Here is an 18021-nt window from a genome sequence, read left to right as displayed (position 1 = left end):
CGTCCTGGAGAGGCCTTCCCTACCGCTCCACCTGAAGCACGAGTCAGTCCCCATCGCACCATACATCGTGGCATCCATTCACATGCGGTGTCTTCCCACAGAGGACGCCCCAGAGGGCAGGGATGCCATGATCAAGGCCGTACCCTCCAGTACTTGGTGGGTACCTTCAGCGCTGGGCAAGTACGTGAAGATTTTGGACTTCGGAATTGGATGAGGACGGCTTCACATCCCAGGTCCACCACTCACTGGCTTTGGGAGGTTGGGCAAGGTACCTGGGCTGACTGTCCCCTCACCTGTAAGGGGCAATCCTCTTTCCCAACACGCTCCTGCAGGGATCGACGTACGTACGGATGCTCCTGGCCAACGCCAAAGCTAAAGCTGAGTCACATGGGGGTGACTTCAGGGGCGACAGAGACATCGAGGGCCATCTGCTCCACCTGGCTTTTGTACTGCATTCGTCTGCTTAAGTGTCATGGGGTTTTCTGCCTGCAGGTCAGGCTGAGAAGTGGCACTTTTCCTCCCAAGCCAGTTCCTATGAGAAATTCTTTAGGGTGTTTTACCAAATCTGCTAAGAGCCAGAAAGCCATTCCAAGTGCCTGCGGGACGGAGTCCTGAATCCCCACACCACGCGTGCTGCCAACAGTTCCGGACAATGGTTCCAGCACTTCAGGTGCTTTGCTTCTCCTGCTTCCACTTTCTTGCCCAGACCCTAAGTCCCGGTGGGGAAATGACCAGCCCAGGGTCAAAGCCCACCCACCTCAAGGCTCAAGAGGTGGTTTTCATGTTTTTATTTTATTGTCTATTTTTTGGGTTTTTACACTTTCAGAGGATAATACACGTAAAACAAGAAAACACTCAAAGTAAACAGAGGCTCCTACAACCCGCCACGCCGACACTCTGACCACGCTGTCCGGCCCTTCACAGAAACGACCGAGTCTGTGTGGTGGAGCCGTGCCTTTCACAGCTGTGCTCTGTGTTCAGTACAGACCTGAATTTCCAATGAGATTCTACCGGTCAAGGAAGGACTGTGTCAGAGGCTAAGCTTCTCCAGAGCCCTTCTTTGCAAGGCCAGTCGGTAAGTGGCTGCTCTTTTTGGTGCTATGGTGGGTGGCAGGACCGGGGGGAAGCAGGAAAGGGAGGTGGGAATCTATGCAGACCCAGCAAAAACACCTTCCAAGACAGGGACTAGGCCCTAAAGAACTCAGGAGTCAGCGACACGGTGGGTCAGAGCGTGCAAGGGCCTCAGCTGAGGTGGGGGTCTCTGAGCCCCAGGCACGACTGGTCGGGGCACACAGGATGGAAAAACAGAGGGGCCCTGGAAACAGACAGGCTGGGGTCCTCTTGCCTCAGACAAATGCCCGGATCCTCCTGGGCCTTAACTTCTTCATCTGAACGATGAGGACTAAAAGAGCTCTCATGTTTGTGAGGGTCTGAGAGGACGTGCAGAGTGTGTGCTGGCCCAGGGGTACCTGCGACCACGAGGAAGCACAACGTGGGACCTGCACACGCAGGTCTGCGCACGAGAGTGCTCCACTGCCGAGTCGCCTCATCCCTGACCCAGTCACCAGGCTAGTGCCCAGCGGCCCGCCGTGAGCGCTCAGTTATCACTGGCGAGGTGAGCCAGGTGACAGGGTTCAAGGAAGGCTGCCTGGCCTGCTCCCACCCTCCCTTGGGACTCACTTATCTAAATCACAAGCGCTGAAGTGGGAAGGGAGGAAGTAACTCACAGGTCTCGATACTGGTCAAAGGCATTGTTGGCTTCCACCTCCAGCTTTCTCAGCCGAGCAGAAGGCATGGCCCCGTCTTCCAAAGGAGGGTCATACTTGTTACTCCATGGTGACCTGAGGGGAGGAAGGAGAAGGAAATAACACCAATCATTCCCGGAGAGGTGGCCTGTGAGCCGTGAGCCTGAGCTCCGGCTGTCTGACGTTTCAGAGGCAAGGCCACTACCCACAGCAAAGATGTTTCCAGGCCCTGCAACACACACAGCTTTCTCGAGGTTTGCCGAGCAAGGGCTCGGAGGCAGACTGGCCCCGGCATGAACCTCCAGTGCCACCTCTCATGAGCCGTGTACCTCCGGCAAGTGTCTTGACTTCTCCGAGCCTGTAAAATGAGGCTACCATGTGCTACCCGCAGGGCTGTTGTGAGGGACAGAGGAGAAAATATACCAAGTGCCAGACCACAGCCTGGTCTGTGCTGTCAATGTCGTGACAGCTCCTCACTCTTCTCCTAAGTTTCCTCTGTTTTCACCATTGTATGGATCAACAGATGCCCCTCTGGCCTCCGGGACCTGCCAGCAGCTCTGGATAAACTCTTACCCCAAAGATCTTTCTATGCAGCTAAGGACTGAGAGCTGCTGGTCATGGAGGCAGGCAGGTAGCTGCTGACTACCTGTGAGAAAACCTGAGGGGTCCTCACGGGGGACGGGACAGCCTTCCCAACACCCGAGACCATGGGCACAAAGACTGCTAAGCTGGGGCGCCTGGGGGGCTGAGCTGCTTGACTGTCCCACTCTTGGTTTTGGCTCAGATCATGATCTCAGGGTCGTGGGATCGAGCCCCGTGTCAGGCTCCGTGCTCAACAGGAGTCTGCTTGAGAGTCTCTCTCCCTCTGTCCTTCCCCCCCGCCCCCGCTCATGTGCCTGTGTGCACGCACACTTGTTCTCTCTCAATAAATAAATGACATCTTAAAAAAAAAAAGAAAGAAAAAAAGACTGCTAAGTAATGAGAAACAGCCTCTCTTTTTCCAGCCCAAAGACTTGCTGCATTAAAAAAAAAAATGTATTTTGCCACATGAGGAAAGCATTTAATGACAGGGATACTTGGAAACGGGGGTTCTAGTGAAAGTACCTACTTGTTAATTCCTGCGGGTTGAGTTCAGAGAAAGAACGAGAAGGAAAAGGTGAGAGGAATGGAGGGTGGCAGTGGTGCCATGGGCTGTGGACAAAGTCCTCCCCACTCCTGGATGGAAACCTCTCAGTGTCTCTGCTGCCTTTTCCGTATTCCCTGCTGACAAGCAACTTTTGCCTCACAGAAGCCTCAAAAGAACCTTTCAATTGGGATTCATGTTATGGAAAAAGGGATCATGGTCCTCAGAACCCCAGTTTTAATGAATTCCGTGCACGCACATCATTCTTCTAGGGAACTGGTACACCCCCCTCCCACCCCCGGCACCTACATCGGCACATCACATCACAAGTATGGAACCAGAGAGTGGGCCGTGAGCCGGGTGGTCGCTCCCCCAAGCTGCCTCCACGGAGATCCCAGCTCCTCGGCTGCTGGGCCACCAAGGGCGAGCAGGGAAGGAGTCACTGCGCCTGGTTCCCAAGAGGAAGCAGCAGTAGCCCTGACCACTTCGAAGCTCAAGGAGCCTTTGGAAACCTTTCTTTCCAGGCAGACTCTCTCACTCCACTGCTCTCCTCACTGTTGGTACGGAGACTTTTCAACAATGGGGTAAGATGCTCCCTTCTGCCCCATGACCAGCAGCCAGCCCTGTGACGACCCAGACTGGGCACAGGACATGAGAAAGAGCTGTCCCATAAACCAGGGCCTACGTGGCTTCAGGGGGCAGCTATGAAGCTGACACTGGGCACCCTCGCAACCCCACTGAGGGGCCTCTCCCTTCCAGAGCACGGCTGATGCATCTGTTCTTATTATAACCTGTCTTCTTCATCCTCCAAAACTTTGCTGCCTCAGAGAACTTTCCTCGAGGACAGAAATGTTCTCTATCAGCGTTGTCCAAAATGGACAGGAGGTTCAGGAGGCTACAGAGTATGTGAGATGCGGCTAGGCTAGTGGCTACTTTACTTGAATTAATGTAATCAGTTCTGGAACAGAGGTTCCAAGAGGGCTAGTCTTTCCGGTCTTGTTCTCCACCGTTTGCTTGGCACCCAGAATAGAGCCTGGCACTCAACCATGGCTTCAAGAAAGCTGTTAAAGGATGAAGAAATCCTTACCCCCACAGCCCCAGAAGCTACACCCCGCCCTGGCCCCTCACTTTCACATATGGATGTGGATTCCTGCACCTGCCACAGCTCTTCCCTTCCCTTCTCTAGGGTGCAAGGGTGTGTGGGGAAGAAGCCCACCCTGTCCACACCTGCCACCCCAGCACAGGGCTCCCAGGCCTTAGCCTCATGGCTCAGGGTGGGAAAGAAAGACCCAAGGGGGGGGACTCTGCTGGTGGTCCTCCAAACCAAAGAGAAGGAGCCACCTTCTGCTTTTTCTGAGGGACACCTAAGCACTTAACAACAACAAAAAAGGCCTCCTGGCAGCTCCTGAGACAAAGATTCAGTGGAAGGGTACTGATTTGGACACAAGGCCACAGGCTCAGGACCTGCACTTGCCAGAGGCTAGGGGATGAGACCCGGGCCCCCTCCCCCACATGCCCCCTTCAGGACGTCTTAGTACCCCCAGACCTGACCTTTGCTCCCCCAGCTAAACAGCCCTCGCCTTCCTGTGGGCCTGGAAGACCCTCTCCAACTGGCTTTCATTTAGTGGTGACCTGATGAGACACAAGAGTCCATCTCTCCTGCAGGCTGGGGCCCTGGATTTTCAAGAAGCCTGTAACTCACATTTCTCCTGGCTCACAGACGACAGCATTTGAAGCTGTTAGTCCTGGAGCCGGGGTAATTGTAGCTGGGGGAAAAAATCATAACATTACCCAGGATATTCTTAGTGGAAGGGGCACTCAGAACACATTTAAGAGCTTAAATGGAGGCCATTTGAAAAAAGACAGATGGACAGGAACGGGTAGATTTCAAAAGTCAGGGCTTTCATTTCCCTCCGAGAATGCTTTTTGTTTGAGCTAACAGGTTTCAAACAGTGCTGCTGGCAGTGGTCACGCCATAAGGATCTTATTTAAGCAAACGATCAAACACAGTTAGGATGGAAATGTGTGGAGAGAATCAGAAGACCTTGAAGTTTTATACTGAGGAGGGGGGAAAGGAAAGAACAGTCCTGTGCCCTGACACCCTGGGCTCCTCGGTGGCTGAGGCCCCCCCGGCCCCTGGCAGTGCCCCAGGAATGCGGGAGTTGGTGGGGCAACCTAGAGGCGCTGTGGGCACCAAGTCCCCGGAAGCCTGGCCCGGTCCTGGGTACTGGATACGGAAACCATTCCAGCCGTCCACGGGCTGCTGGGGAGCAGCTGCTGTACACGGCCAACTGGAGTTTTCAGGTGGAAAGAAGAAATACGGGATGCCTAGGTGGCTCAGTGGTTGAGCGTCTGCCTTCGGCTCAGGGCGTGACCCTGGAGTCTTGGGATCGAGTCCCGCATCGGGCTCCCTGCAGGGAGCCTGCTTCTCCCTCTGTCTGTGTCTCTTATGAAGAAAGAAAAGAAGAGAAAAGAAAAAAAGAAAAGAAAAGAAAGAGAAAGAAAAGAAACAAAGAAGAAATACAATGAAGCTGAGTGAGCAAGACTCAGTTCAAGGATCACCTCTCCCTGGATCATGTCGGCCACATGTCGCCTCATGTCAGAGCATCTGGTGCTGCCACAGACCTCTCTCCAGTGAGGACGGGACCTGGCGCTATGCTTGCGACCTGCACAGAGACTGGCCCTCCCAAGTGAGACCCAATCTACCCCGGGGGGGCCTCAGCACCTCCACTTGGGGCCTTCCTGCCTCTGCATCTCCCCCTCGTCCTGCCCTCGCTCCTGGAGCTTGCGGCTACCCACAGCCTCCGGGACACCTCCACTGCCACTGAACGGACATCTCAGGCTTCCAATGGCCCCTGAGCAGGTCCTCCCAGGGTCTTCCTCACCTCAACACACAGTGGCTCCCGCCTTCCGGCTGCCCAGGCCTGAAGCCTTGGGGTCACCCTCCACCACTGTGTCCCCACCCCCGGGACATGTGCGGCTGCTGGCCCTGCTCTCAGGAGGGACCTCCAGTCCGACAACTGCTCGCCATCTCCACTCAGGTCTCTGGTCTGGACGAGGCCCAAATCTATTTTTCACCTAACTTCCATCCGAAGCTGGCAAAGGGACATGATTATAAAACATTCATCTGGTCTCTCTGAAAAGTCAGTATTAATGAAATCTCTGTGATTCACACCCAGTTCCGTTTTGGAACACGTGGTGTGTGTCAGTTCTGGTAACCCCCGGTGACTCTGCTGCATCCTTCACGGCCTGGCGCCACCTGCCCTGCTGCACCTCTGACCTCACCCCCGCTCCGGCCTCCCAGCCAAGCTGGAGCCCCACCGGCTTGGCTCCCACGGGGACCTGACACCCCGACGGTGCGTTACCCGGCTGTCTCATCTCCACGTCTCAGCTCACGTATTACCACTCACAGACGTGCCTTCCCTGACCTTCCGCCCCGCCTCTCCTTCCGACTCACCTTCCCGGGTCCCTATCATTTTGGCATTGCCAGCGACCTGGTGTCCTCACTGGGATGGAAGCCCCACAGAAGAGGGACTTGGACTCGGGGCCAACACGTACAGTGCACGCTTACAGAGAGGTCCCCGTGCATTCGCTCAAAGAATGGATCCTCTTATTTCCAGATTGTATGTGAGAAAACAAAAGACCAGACATAACAAGTAATCTGTCAAAACGGCAGTGCTGGTTCGGAGCTGAGGTCGGCTGACTCCACGCATCTCTCCCTGCTTCCCCCTCTCAGACCCTGCCCCTGGCCCCCAAAAGAACATTAAGCTGAATCTTTAAGACTCAGCCCAGGTTCAGTGGTCTCTAAATAAACCTAAAGCAGACTGCATTCCTCCACCATTCTCCGAGGCACTGACTACAGCAATCCACCACAGAAATGGTGGCTAGTTTAGGGATTCCTGATCTTTCTTAATAGGAAGAACTCCTAGACACCCTTAAAAACCTAGCTCGGACATTACTTCCTTCAGGAAATTATCCTGGAGCTTCCCCAGCCTCTTCCATGCTACCCTCAAATTCTGAATAAGCTTGGCCCTGGCGGCATGCATCACAGCACACGGCATCCCGCCACTAAGTGCATCCCTGTGCATCCCCCGATCTAGAATAGTGATCGCTCAGGGCAGGGACTAATGACTACCTCATTGTCCAAGCCCTCAGCATGGTGATGGAAGACAAAGAAAGTCGTGTATGTAGTGGACCAAGCTTCATTCCGACGTCCCTGACCCACATAGGCCCTCCTCGTGCTCCAGATCCCCACCTTATGCACACCCTACACCCTGCAAACTTAGCAGGACTTCCTGCCACTACCGTGTGGTAACGACAGCCTTCTCCTGTTAGACTGGAAGCTCTGCCAGGGCAGGGGCCCTTTGTTCCATGCCGAGTCTCCAACGCTTCTACTGGAGGCACTCCACAAACGTCTACTGCTGGACTGGACGGAAGGAAGGATGGGAGGAAGGGAAGTGGGGAGGGAGATAGGGAGGACAGACAGACAGAAGGACGGCCGGACTTCAGTGGTCCCAGGCGACAGGGACTGCGCCTGGCCCCGGCCTGGCAGCTCACCTGTACGAGTCCCCATCTCTGTTGTAGTCACACAAAAGGTAATCCTTTCCCACCACCTTGTCTCTGGCGATTTTCAGGGGCTGGTCAACAGAAGACAGGAGATCTTCACACAGACTGGGGACCTGGCGCGAAGGAAGGAAAAGGCAGAGCCAGGGGTTAAAACAACACGTCGAATCCAGGTTGGCTAATGGCAACCGGAGCCACATCATGGTCAGCACATTTAACATCTGGCCCTTGGTACTCTGCCAGAATCATGGGCCTGTTCTTTTCTTTTCCACATGTGTCTGACACCAACTGTGTCCCTCCATAAAGAAACCTGTTCTTGAATTACAGCGGAGCGTGATTTCCAACACAGCCTTCCTTCCAAATCTGCGTGCAGCTTTAATTACCTGGTCGCCAGGGTGGTCTGGTACGTTTAAGTACGTATGTGCTTGGTATTGGTCTCTGGTGGGCAAAGTACAAGCTCATGTCCTGAGAAGAAGGTAAACATTTGAAATACATAGGAATCCAAAGAACTCTGAGAATAACCCGACCGTGCTCGAGAACTCCCACCGGCTCCCGTGCGGGGTGGAGTTTCCAATACTTTCCAGGCCCCTGGCCAAGCATTACCAGGTTGGCTCGCAGAGTCAACCCTACCTGCTGCAAAGGTGCTTCACACTAGCTTCGCGCAGAGCCGAGCTCCAGCGGGCTTATCTCGGACCCACACGGAGCCGCGTCACTGAGGAGGAGGGCCCCGGGGCCTGGCCAGGCGGGGCGGATTCCCAGCGCAAATCCTGCCCAACCGGACACAGGGCCCCACCAGCAACCAGGCCGCCTCCTCCTAATTCAAACATCCATTTCCACCAAAATATTCCAGGAAGGGATGGCAGCACTTTCAGAAACGGATTCCTTCGGGCTTGAGTCACTTCCACGCTATATTTTCAATGTGCTGACTTATTCGTTTCATGGCCCTGGGTTTACGGAGGCCCCACCATATCGTTTACCAGGATGGTGGCTGCCAACTGCACCAACAGCCCTTCCAAATGGAAAAGTTAAGTCATGTGGCAAAGATACCCAGAAGAGCCGCTCGGCGGGGGGGGCAGACCACCGGCTGGAAGACCCCGACCGCCTCCAGGAAGGTGAGGACATGGGGACCGCCCCCTCGGAGACCACCCAGCCTCCGGGGGCTGCTTTCTTTGGGCCCGTCTGCCAGCCCCCCAGGTGCTTCGGAGCAGCTCACACGGCCCTGGCTGCCACAACTGGAAGATGGTCACCTCGTCTCGCATAAACTCTGGCCTCAGTGAAACCATCGGTTTCCTCTACATGGACCACTGCCGGTCCTCTAGCCTGTGAGAGATGTCCACACCATTAACCTCCGGCGCAATCTGCAACGGCCACCCGTGTCCTCCACAACCCCCCCCACAGCTATTTTTGTCTTTTGTGATTTTATTTTTTAAGTAATCTCTACACTGAAGATGGGGCTCAAACTTACAACCCTAGATCGAGAGTCACACGTGCTACCGACTGAGCCAGCTAAGGGCCCCAAATGAGGCTATTTTCAAGGTTAGTTTTCGTGATGAGAATATCAAACCCCGGGCAGCCCGGGTGGCTCAGCAGTTTAGCGCCGACTTCAGCCCAGGGCCTGATCCTGGAGACCCGGGATTGAGTCCCATGTCAGGCTTCTGGCATGGAGCCTGCTTCTCCCTCTGCCTGTGTCTCTGCCCCTCTCTCTCTCTCTCTCTCTCTGTGTGTGTGTCTCTCATGCATAAATAAATAAAATCTTAAAACACACACACACACACACACACACACACACACACACACACACACATCAAACCCCTAGCACATCCAAGTGTCTGCCAGGTACCAGGGATTAGGCGAGGCCTTTACATATACTCGGCAGACTGCACTTGAGAGCTCACTCTCCTCCTGTAAAGCAGGCAGCTTCATGCCCATTACAGACATCTGTCTGTAAAGACTAGACAGTTGAGGACCAGAGTCCTTAAGCTGCCCAAGGCTTACACAGGAAGCAAGCAGGGGAGGCTGAAATCTCCCCCTCTGACTAACTCTGATTCAACAGACAACTGAGAGCAGGGACAGTGCATGCCAAAGGCACACTGTGGCAGCAAGTAACCCCCTCCCATCCAAGGCGGCAAATAACCTCCCTGCTCAACAACCAACGGCCACAGAGCCTGGAAAGAAGTCCTGGCCAAGGCAAGGAACAGCTTCCATCCAAGGCAGCTGGGATTGGAAAATCGCTTGCTTTCCTGCGGATGGTCCTGAGCACCTATGTGGCAGCTGGTCACCACAAGCCCTTTGCACCACCGTTTGTTCTGTTGAGTGTTGCCTTAGCTTCCCTGTTGCGCCCTGACTTCTGCTTCAAACCCCATTTGAAATGGTTGGGGCCCGATTCATCCTGGACTGTGGCAGAGGCTAAGCAAACAGGCTCTGAAGTGTGACTTCCTGACTCTACCACTTACCACCCTTAGGACCCTGGGCAAGTCATTTTCACTTCTCTATGAAGACCTGATTTCCTTATCTGTAATGTGGGGATAGCAAAACCTATTCACCGTGATTTGGGGTATCACAAAAGACCTGCACTGGGCATTCAGTCCAGTGCCCAACGAGGGGGAGGGCACACACGCTAGCATCGAACACCCACATGCCACCCTCCCTCCTCTGTACTCAGCATTGTCTGCTGTATGTGCTTCTTTGAGGGCAACGTCAAACTGGGTCCCACCTGAATTCACCACACTGCTTCAGGCACTGCATAAAAACAGACCTTTGAGCATCCGGTTCTGATCCCCAGTTCTGCCTGGAGCCAAGCTGTCTCCCCTTCCCCACCGGCCCCCCACATAGGAAAGCTTACAAGATAACGGGATTCAGTATAAAATAGGCTCAGCTGCACCACTGATCAAAAGGTTAATCCACGAATTACAAGTATTTCAGTAATTTCTTGCTAACACGTCTACTGATTTATTTGTTGTCTGTCTCCCCTCCTTAGAATGCAGACTTTGCCAGGGTGGGGACTTCACCTTGTTCAGGCCTGTATTCCCAGCACCTATGGCAGCCGTGCTTGGCGATAGTGAGGGCCGGGTGTATTTGGATGGGAGGGAGGAATTTTACCACATGGAGCCTCCAGAACACCTACTGGCTTTGTTTTGAAGTTAATAAATTGGTGTGCAGTAAGGATCTTTATCAAGAGTTTGCCGTCAAGAACTGAACTCTGATGGACACAAGGACCCGCTTCACTTTGTAGTTCCAACCAGACATTCCCCAAATATGAATCGCGAGGTAGTGGGAAAGCCCTAGACAAAGAGAGCTGGCATTTTAATTAAAGTCCTACATTTTTATTACCATGTGACCCCGAGCAGCACAGCAATGGTGGCCAGACTGGGAACTAAGAGACTGGGTTCTAGCCTTTGCTCTGGTGTTCATGTGTCCAATGCACTGGATAAGCTCTGCTGGAGACCGGCTGCTGCTGGTCTGTAATAAGAACGTCACTGTTGGAGTGCCTGGGTGGCTCAATGGTTGACCGTCTACCTTGGCTCAGGTTGTGATCCCAGGATTCTGGGATTGAGTCCCACATCAGGTGTCTCTCTCTGCTTCTTTCTTGTCTCTCATTTATGAATAAGCAAATTAAAAATCTTAACAAAAACAAAAAACCATCACTGCTGTGGTGAAAATACTTCAGGTAAAGAGAGACTATAATCAAAATGACAAAATTCTTCATGTAGTTAAACATGTTCATCTTTTATTTGGAGACTGCCTTTTGGGGGGCAGGGTATCAAGATGCCCTTAGTTTTATGAAATAATAGGTTTACTTGGTTTTTTATTTAAAAACTGACAACCAGGGCTATCTGGGAGGTTCCGTTGGTTAAGCACCTGCCTTCAGCTCAGGTCATGATCCCAGGGTCCTGGGTTTGAGCCCTGCATTGGGCTCCCTGCCCAATGGGGAGTCTGCTTCTCTCTCTCCCTCTGCCCTTGCTTGTGCTCTCAAATAAAATCTTTTAAAAAATTGACAACCTAATGATCTACTCTTCTTCTGTTTTTCTTTCTCCACCAGCCCCCATCTCGCCTTTAAAAAAAATGTTTCTGGCCTGTGAAATACAACAATGTGGCAGCCACTGGTCTAGAAAATGGGATCCAGCCCTCCCCGCCTGTCCAAATAGATCAGGGTAACTTCCAAGGTCAGTGTAAAGAACCGGAAGGGACTCTACTCCTCCCATTTCGTAACTCATGTTCTTCAAAGCACAAAGCTAAGGCAGCAGTGCAAAGGGTCAATCTGTGGTACCAGCTGTCCCCTAAAGGGCCGCTCTCGTGGCCTGCCCAGCCTACCTTTCCTATCCTGGTCAGGAAGCTTCCCAATCCCAGGAGGTCTGGGCAAAGCTGACTTTCACTCCACTGCTGCCCACAGGCAATTGAACATCAGCCCCCAGGCGACTCACGGATGGGCCTTCTCAGAAGGTTGCTCCAGGGTCTGAGGGGAGATAGATGGCTTATATTCTCTCTGCGAGGGAAGCAGGGGTGTGGGTGAGGGCTCCGGGCTGCAGTGGGCATCAGGAGAGCGCCTGTGTGAGCTTCTGAGCGGTGATATTACCTGGGCTCCCACACCCAGCCACCCCTAAAGATCTGTGAGTGGGCTTTTAAGTCCATGGCCAGGTACTAACCAACCTCAGAAGAACATACATCTACAGTGTCACCACAGTTATGGCAGTGCACAGAAAAGCAGAGAACTCCTGAAGGCGCAGGACGTGCCCTTCCATGAAGAGCATCTGGGATGTGATACAGCCGGCCGATCCTTTGCCCAAGCAAGTACAATTTTCGCCTTTTGGGTAAACTTTCAAGGTGAACCATACCTTTGTATCCATTCTCCTCCATCAGTCCTATTTCTTTGATCAAAGAATCCTCTTTGGTTGTCATGGGGACTGAAAAGTGTGGATGGCATGGTGTGTCCACAGATTTGTGCCAGAGCAGCTGCCCAAGGCTGCATTAGTCATGACCTAGTGCCACCCACCAACCTGTCTTCCATTCTATCCCACCCCCCACTCCTGCTGGCAGCTTCCCAACACCACCGTCCTGTTCGCTGTTCTCTCCACACAAGTTAGCACACGTGTTCTTCTGCCTAAAATATCCTCCCTTTCAGGACTGCTGGAGAAAATACAGGATTGGGCAGTTAATTTTTAATTTCTGATACATGATGAATCTCATACTCAGGACATACATTTTTATTCGCTAAACTTGGCAACCCATCCTCATTCTCCTCTCAAATCCTACCACCCTCTAGAACCCAGCCCAAGTTCTGACTTCTTTATCAGGAGGCCAAATTCTTTGGAATTTCTATAGTAACACTGAGATCAACTGAATTCCAAATGCATCGGGGATGGCTGTTCTAATCCTGCCATCAGCTATCACTTCACTCCTTCCTCGCTACTTTTAACATTCTCTGAGTCTGAGTACTGAGTGTGAGCCCAGGGAGGTACTGAGTGTGAGCCCAGGGAGGTACCGAATGTGAGCCCAGGCAGGTACCGAGTGGGAGCCCAGGCAGGTACCGAGTGTGCGCCCAGGCAGGTACCGAGTGGGAGCCCAGGCAGGTACCGAGTGGGAGCCCAGGCAGGTACCGAGTGTGCACCCAGGCAGGTACCGAGTGTGCACCCAGGCAGGTACCGAGTGGGAGCCCAGGCAGGTACCGAGTGTGAGCCCAGGCAGGTACCGAGTGGGAGCCCAGGCAGGTACCGAGTGTGCACCCAGGCAGGTACTGAGTGTGCGCCCAGGCAGGTACCGGCTGCGAGCCCAGGGAAGCAGAGCCCAGTTCTCTAGACCCAGCCTAGAGACACGCACGGGGTGCTGGGGGCTCCAGCAAGTCTGCTGACTGATTGGAGGTCTTACTCTACACCCAGAATAAAGGCAGTTTATCTCTGTTGTCAATTAGTTACCGGCGCTCTCCCTACCCTCAACCCCCAAAGCTGCCCCCACTCAGTCCTGTCAAGTGCTTAGAACAGCGGAAGAAATCACATTAAGTCCCAAGGATCAGGAGTTTGCAGAGCAATTTAAATGAAAGGACAGGTCCAAACAAAGGCAAGAGTTCACTCCGGGGTGCGTGTGTCATCGGCTCCACTGCCCCTGAGCGAGAACACGTGGTTGGTGCCGACACCCGAGGGCCGGATGGTTTCTGTCCAAACTGCCCATCTGAACAGCTTAACAGCCTTTGTGAGGAATGTTCGGATAACACCAAAGGTGTCAGATCAGTCCAGGCTGTTAGGGGGACTTAAACTTAATTCTAAGTGACTTGGAACAGTAAACAGCACTGCCCCGGCCAGAGCACCGTGCTGGTGGGGTGGGGGTTCAGGGCTCCACCGATCAGTTTCTCCTGTGCCACAAACTCCTGAGGCCACACCCCCGGGAGCAGGAGGCACCATGCCCCCTACACCTGAGGAGCGGACACCGTCACCTGGCTCCCCGGGGCCAAGGGGGCCACCCGAGGAGGGCGGAAGGGGAAGAAAGCGAACTGGGACAGGAAGGGAAAGACCCCAGGAGGTAGACGGTAAAAGAGGCTAGGACGGCCTGAGCCACAGCTGCAGGTGATCCTTTAATAATAATGAGGCCAAGGATGATGAGCAGGAGTCACAGCCAGCATCTGGTGGTACACGCCGGGCACTGTACTATAAACTCTCCCGGCAACACCTCCTTTAATCCTCAAAAGGGCCCCAGGCATAGAACAGTTAGAGAATCCTTATTTTAAAGAAGAGCAAAACAGGGCCTTGGAGGAAGACTGCGCCGGAGTCGCAGCGCTATTTGCCAGTGGCCCAAGACAGGACATGTGAGATACAGAACAGCTCGGTTAAGAAAAAAAAATTACATCCACTCTTGCTGTTGCCTCAAACTGAAGGCTCTTCTACTATCTAACCCAGCAGCGGATCACATGAAAGAGATACAAATCAGAAGTTTCCGGCCACAAGTGAGGTTCGTGTCTGTGCCGCCATGTGGTTCTACTTTGCCTCTTCCCCTTCTCCATTAGTTATTAACGTTGAAAACAATTGTTCAACCAGAAAAAGAAACTTGAGATGAACCCTTAAAAAAAGGCACAAAAGCCAGACCAGTTCAACCCCATGGATAATCCAATCCACTGCACTCCCGTCTTTAAGAAGTGCGCCCTTGTACCTCTGTTTCTGGAAAAAAAAAAAAAAAAAAAAAAAAAGCTAAACGAACACATTCCATCTTTTGATCTGCCCGCTGGCTGCGAGCCCGCCACCAGAGAGATAAGAATCGAAAACAGACCCTGTTCGCTGGGTCGAACACTCGGATGAGTAATGTTGGGGAAATCAGGGCTGGGCAGAGGCCGCCCCGCTCCCCGCGCCCCTCTCCCCGCATCAGAAGCCCGGCTCCCTGGCAGCCAGGTGTCAGCATGCCCGAGCTCCCGGTGGCCAGCAGAGGTCTCTGCTTACAGTTTCATTTCTTCCTTTCATTTTTTCTAAGGCTACAAACTCTCCCCTTTATTCACTAATGAAAATAAATAAACAGAAAAATGAAATATAAGACTAAAGAGTGTTTTTGGCGACACACATGCTGGTGTCAGAAACAGTCTACAGTGTGGCATTCTGGAAAACACCAACCTTGAAAGCAAACACAACTTCAGATCCTTGGTCTGCCACTTCCTGGCTGAGTGTACCCTTCCTTAACCTCAGAAATGTGGGCTACAATACTGGCCTCAAAGAGAAATTCACGCCACTCAGTGGATGCTGAGGGCTCCCCCCCCCCCCCCCGCCCAGGGATGTACTAGGTGCCAGGGACACAGGGGCAGGTAAGGTGGGCACACGCAGCCTGCTCTCCTGAAGCACGCTCCAGCCACTGGACACTGACAAGGCACAAGGGGCCATCCCGGTGGCAAGGGCAAGACTGTGGGGACTCAGTGGTTTAGGAGGTGGCACAGAGATGGCACATAAATGAAGGAAAGAGGGGGGCACTGTGTAGGAGCAGGAGCCAGCACACAGGCTCTGGGCAGGAGGCCCCAAGGTGAGTGTAAGGAAGAGAGGAGAATCTGTGGCCACAAAGCCACCCCTCCCAGGACAGGGAGCCAGCAACGGTAAGGGACTGTGCTGTGGGGCTCCCTGCCCACACGAAGCCCTCCAGCCACACGTGGATCTCGGCAGAGACCCAAAGCCCCCCAACTCAGCGCAGAGCAGGACCAGAAACAAGCATGTCGTTACCTGTTGAACCGAAGGTTACTCAGTCCTCCACCAACCCCAACCACACACGCATGCACGCACGGGGTTGCCCTCCCTCCCATCTCAGATCCAGCCCTCTTCCAACTAAGCTGTCACTTGACTCTAAGAATGATATTCTTTAAATGAAAGTACAAACTATGACCTTCATTAGACGTCTATACGTTGCAAAGTGTATAACAAGAATATCATTCAAGGTACCTGTTAAGTGTAAGAAGCAATTTCCCTATTTTGAAAACATTAAAATATGGTGAACCGTGTGCACCCCAGATTCAAGAGGCTGGTGGTGCCTGTAGTGCCCCCAGTGTCTAAATGAAGCTGGCCAGCAGGGCTAGCACGAGGAAAGCATTTCTGATCAAATATTTTATTCTACTTAGAAACAAATTTTTCACATGCCATTACAACAAAGAACTTTCTCAAGAAACAAGTCCCTCCCCGCTTCCTCTTCTCAGACAGGTGCCCCAAACCACCCCAGGTAAATAATAAAGGCAAACTTCCTGGGCTGGGTTTCAGCCATTCATACTCAAGACTCCAAAGCTTTGCCTTCTAGAAGCTCACAGCCTGGAATAAGAGGCCAGGAGAGTTTGCTAAAGGAAGGGTCAGGAAGGGGCACAACAAAGAGAAAGCAAATTGAGGGAAAATTAAAATCACTATCTGTGAGTCAACCACAGGCACACACACAAGGCTCCTGTTGTCCACATGTAACCCTATGCTTCCCCAAAGGGGATGAACTAGGCACTCGGAACCTAATTAAATTAACCGTTCCCTGGCCAGGGCCACGACTCCTCCTCTGGTGGAGGAAGTCAAGAGAACCCAGGGCAGTCTAACCTGCCTGCTCCTCTTAATTAAGGCCTTGTTCCTGAGGAACAGAGCACAAAACAAACACCTTCGCAAAGCCAGAGGCCGAAAAGTCAGCAGACACAAGTCACCATGGCCCCAACGTGCCCCCCAGTCCATCCCGCCCAAGGCTGCCCTGCCCCGGGGACCTAATGACCCCTGGCCTCTCCCATGAAACCCCAAAGCCTCAGAGAGGAGCCGATTCCCCAGCCTGTGCTCCTCGTGGCCACAAGGCCTTGGTTGTGGGCCTCACACATTCGGGACAGAGGTGGGGCCTGACGCCGGCAGGGCTCCTAGTGCTGGTGACATGGTCCCCCGGGCAGAGTTCTGATCTCCCGGAGTCCAAGTCACATTCTGTGGGAAGCAGGTTCCTAAAACATGCTTCAGAGCCTCTCCCAGAGATGGGACTGGGGCCAAGGTCGGGGCATGGGGGTGCTGGCTGGCAGTGAGGGTGACAGCGGTGACCCACGATGGCACTGCGGCTCCATGACCACCGGACCCCCAGGCAGAGGAAGACGCAAGTTCTCAGCCCCGGGGGAGAGGATGACCCCTTGGTGGAGATGGTAGGGGCCGGGGCCGGCCCGTGAGAGGAAAGCAAGTGTGGGCACAGAGCTGTGGCCGCCTCCTGCTAAGGGATTACCGCATTGGCCGCATTCTTATAAATCACGTCAGATCATTCAGGGAAAAGACCAGGTGAAACTACACAGAACAACCGGTTTAGAATAACGATGTTTTCACTAAGGCCCTGTGACTTCAGTGGCAGGACCGGGAACCTCCAGCGTCATCTCCGTCTCCACGAGCTGGGACCCTGGCGGCCACGGGTGTTCTCTGAACCGCTTGCTCACACTGTCTCACTTCCCTGCCGTGGGACCCTGCAGCACGCTGCGGCCTTACTGTCACCCCAAACGAGTAGCGCTCACAGAGGAAGATGCTGAGGCACAGGAAGGTACAGCGGCCACACGGCCTGACAGGAAACCGCAGCACAAAACCATCTCAGCTGAAAGGATCACCAGCTGGACAGCAGGGCAGAGACAAGGACCCGGCAAGAGTGGGTTTTGCATGATTAGGTCCCTATCACAGCCGCCGGGGTAAAGCAGCGAGCTCTCACGGTGGAAGGCGAAAGAAGAACCAGCCCGCTTCCTCATCACTGGGCATTCAGGTCTGGGCCTGGCCTCGGGCTCTCTGAAACGTGCGTTGAAGCCTCCGTGTTCCAGCCTTCCTGAAAGCTGCGAAGGGGCGCGGAGATCCATGAAACGAGATTCTGGAAGGGAAATCTGACAACGGGCATATGCCGCCCGAATGAGAAGCGAGCTGCCAGATGGACAACGCTGGTGAAATGCAGAAAGGTTCTTTCCTGCTGACCTGGGAGGGTTCACCATGGCTCAAGGAACAGGATTTCCAGAGCGGGTGCGGTAGACCAATAGAAGCCACCCCAGCACCACCTGCTGAGGCTCACAGCGAGCCAGGCCTGGGTACAGCTCACCCTCAAGGTCCCTACAGCCACCCCGAGAGGCCAATGATCCTGGGAAGCAGAGGGGCTTGGAGCCACGCAGCCACT

General features: G+C 53.6%; 1 protein-coding gene and 1 long non-coding RNA gene across 5 annotated transcripts in view; both read right to left on the bottom strand.

Annotated features, from left to right (window-relative positions):
• The window catches only part of CAPZB (capping actin protein of muscle Z-line subunit beta), a 130406-nt gene that overhangs the window by 31976 nt on the left and 80409 nt on the right, over window positions 1-18021 (bottom strand). For all 4 annotated transcript variants that reach the window (XM_077899379.1, XM_077899380.1, XM_077899377.1 and 1 more), the window contains exons 3-4: window positions 7426-7547; window positions 1728-1841 (exon numbers count right to left, since the gene is read on the bottom strand). In XM_077899379.1, the coding sequence (XP_077755505.1) occupies window positions 1728-1841; window positions 7426-7547 (236 nt within the window). The remainder of the gene's footprint in view (window positions 1-1727; window positions 1842-7425; window positions 7548-18021) is intronic.
• LOC144314819 (uncharacterized) overlaps window positions 7557-18021 on the bottom strand; it is a 21415-nt gene continuing 10950 nt past the window's right edge. The window contains exons 2-3 of the long non-coding RNA XR_013380675.1: window positions 11743-11884; window positions 7557-11051 (exon numbers count right to left, since the gene is read on the bottom strand). This is a non-coding gene — a long non-coding RNA (uncharacterized LOC144314819). The remainder of the gene's footprint in view (window positions 11052-11742; window positions 11885-18021) is intronic.

This window comes from Canis aureus, chromosome 5 (genome assembly GCF_053574225.1).
Source record: "Canis aureus isolate CA01 chromosome 5, VMU_Caureus_v.1.0, whole genome shotgun sequence".
NCBI classification, from domain to species: domain Eukaryota; kingdom Metazoa; phylum Chordata; class Mammalia; order Carnivora; family Canidae; genus Canis; species Canis aureus.
The sequence above is the reverse complement of the archived record's forward strand: the minus strand, read 5'-3'. Positions and strand labels throughout refer to the sequence as shown.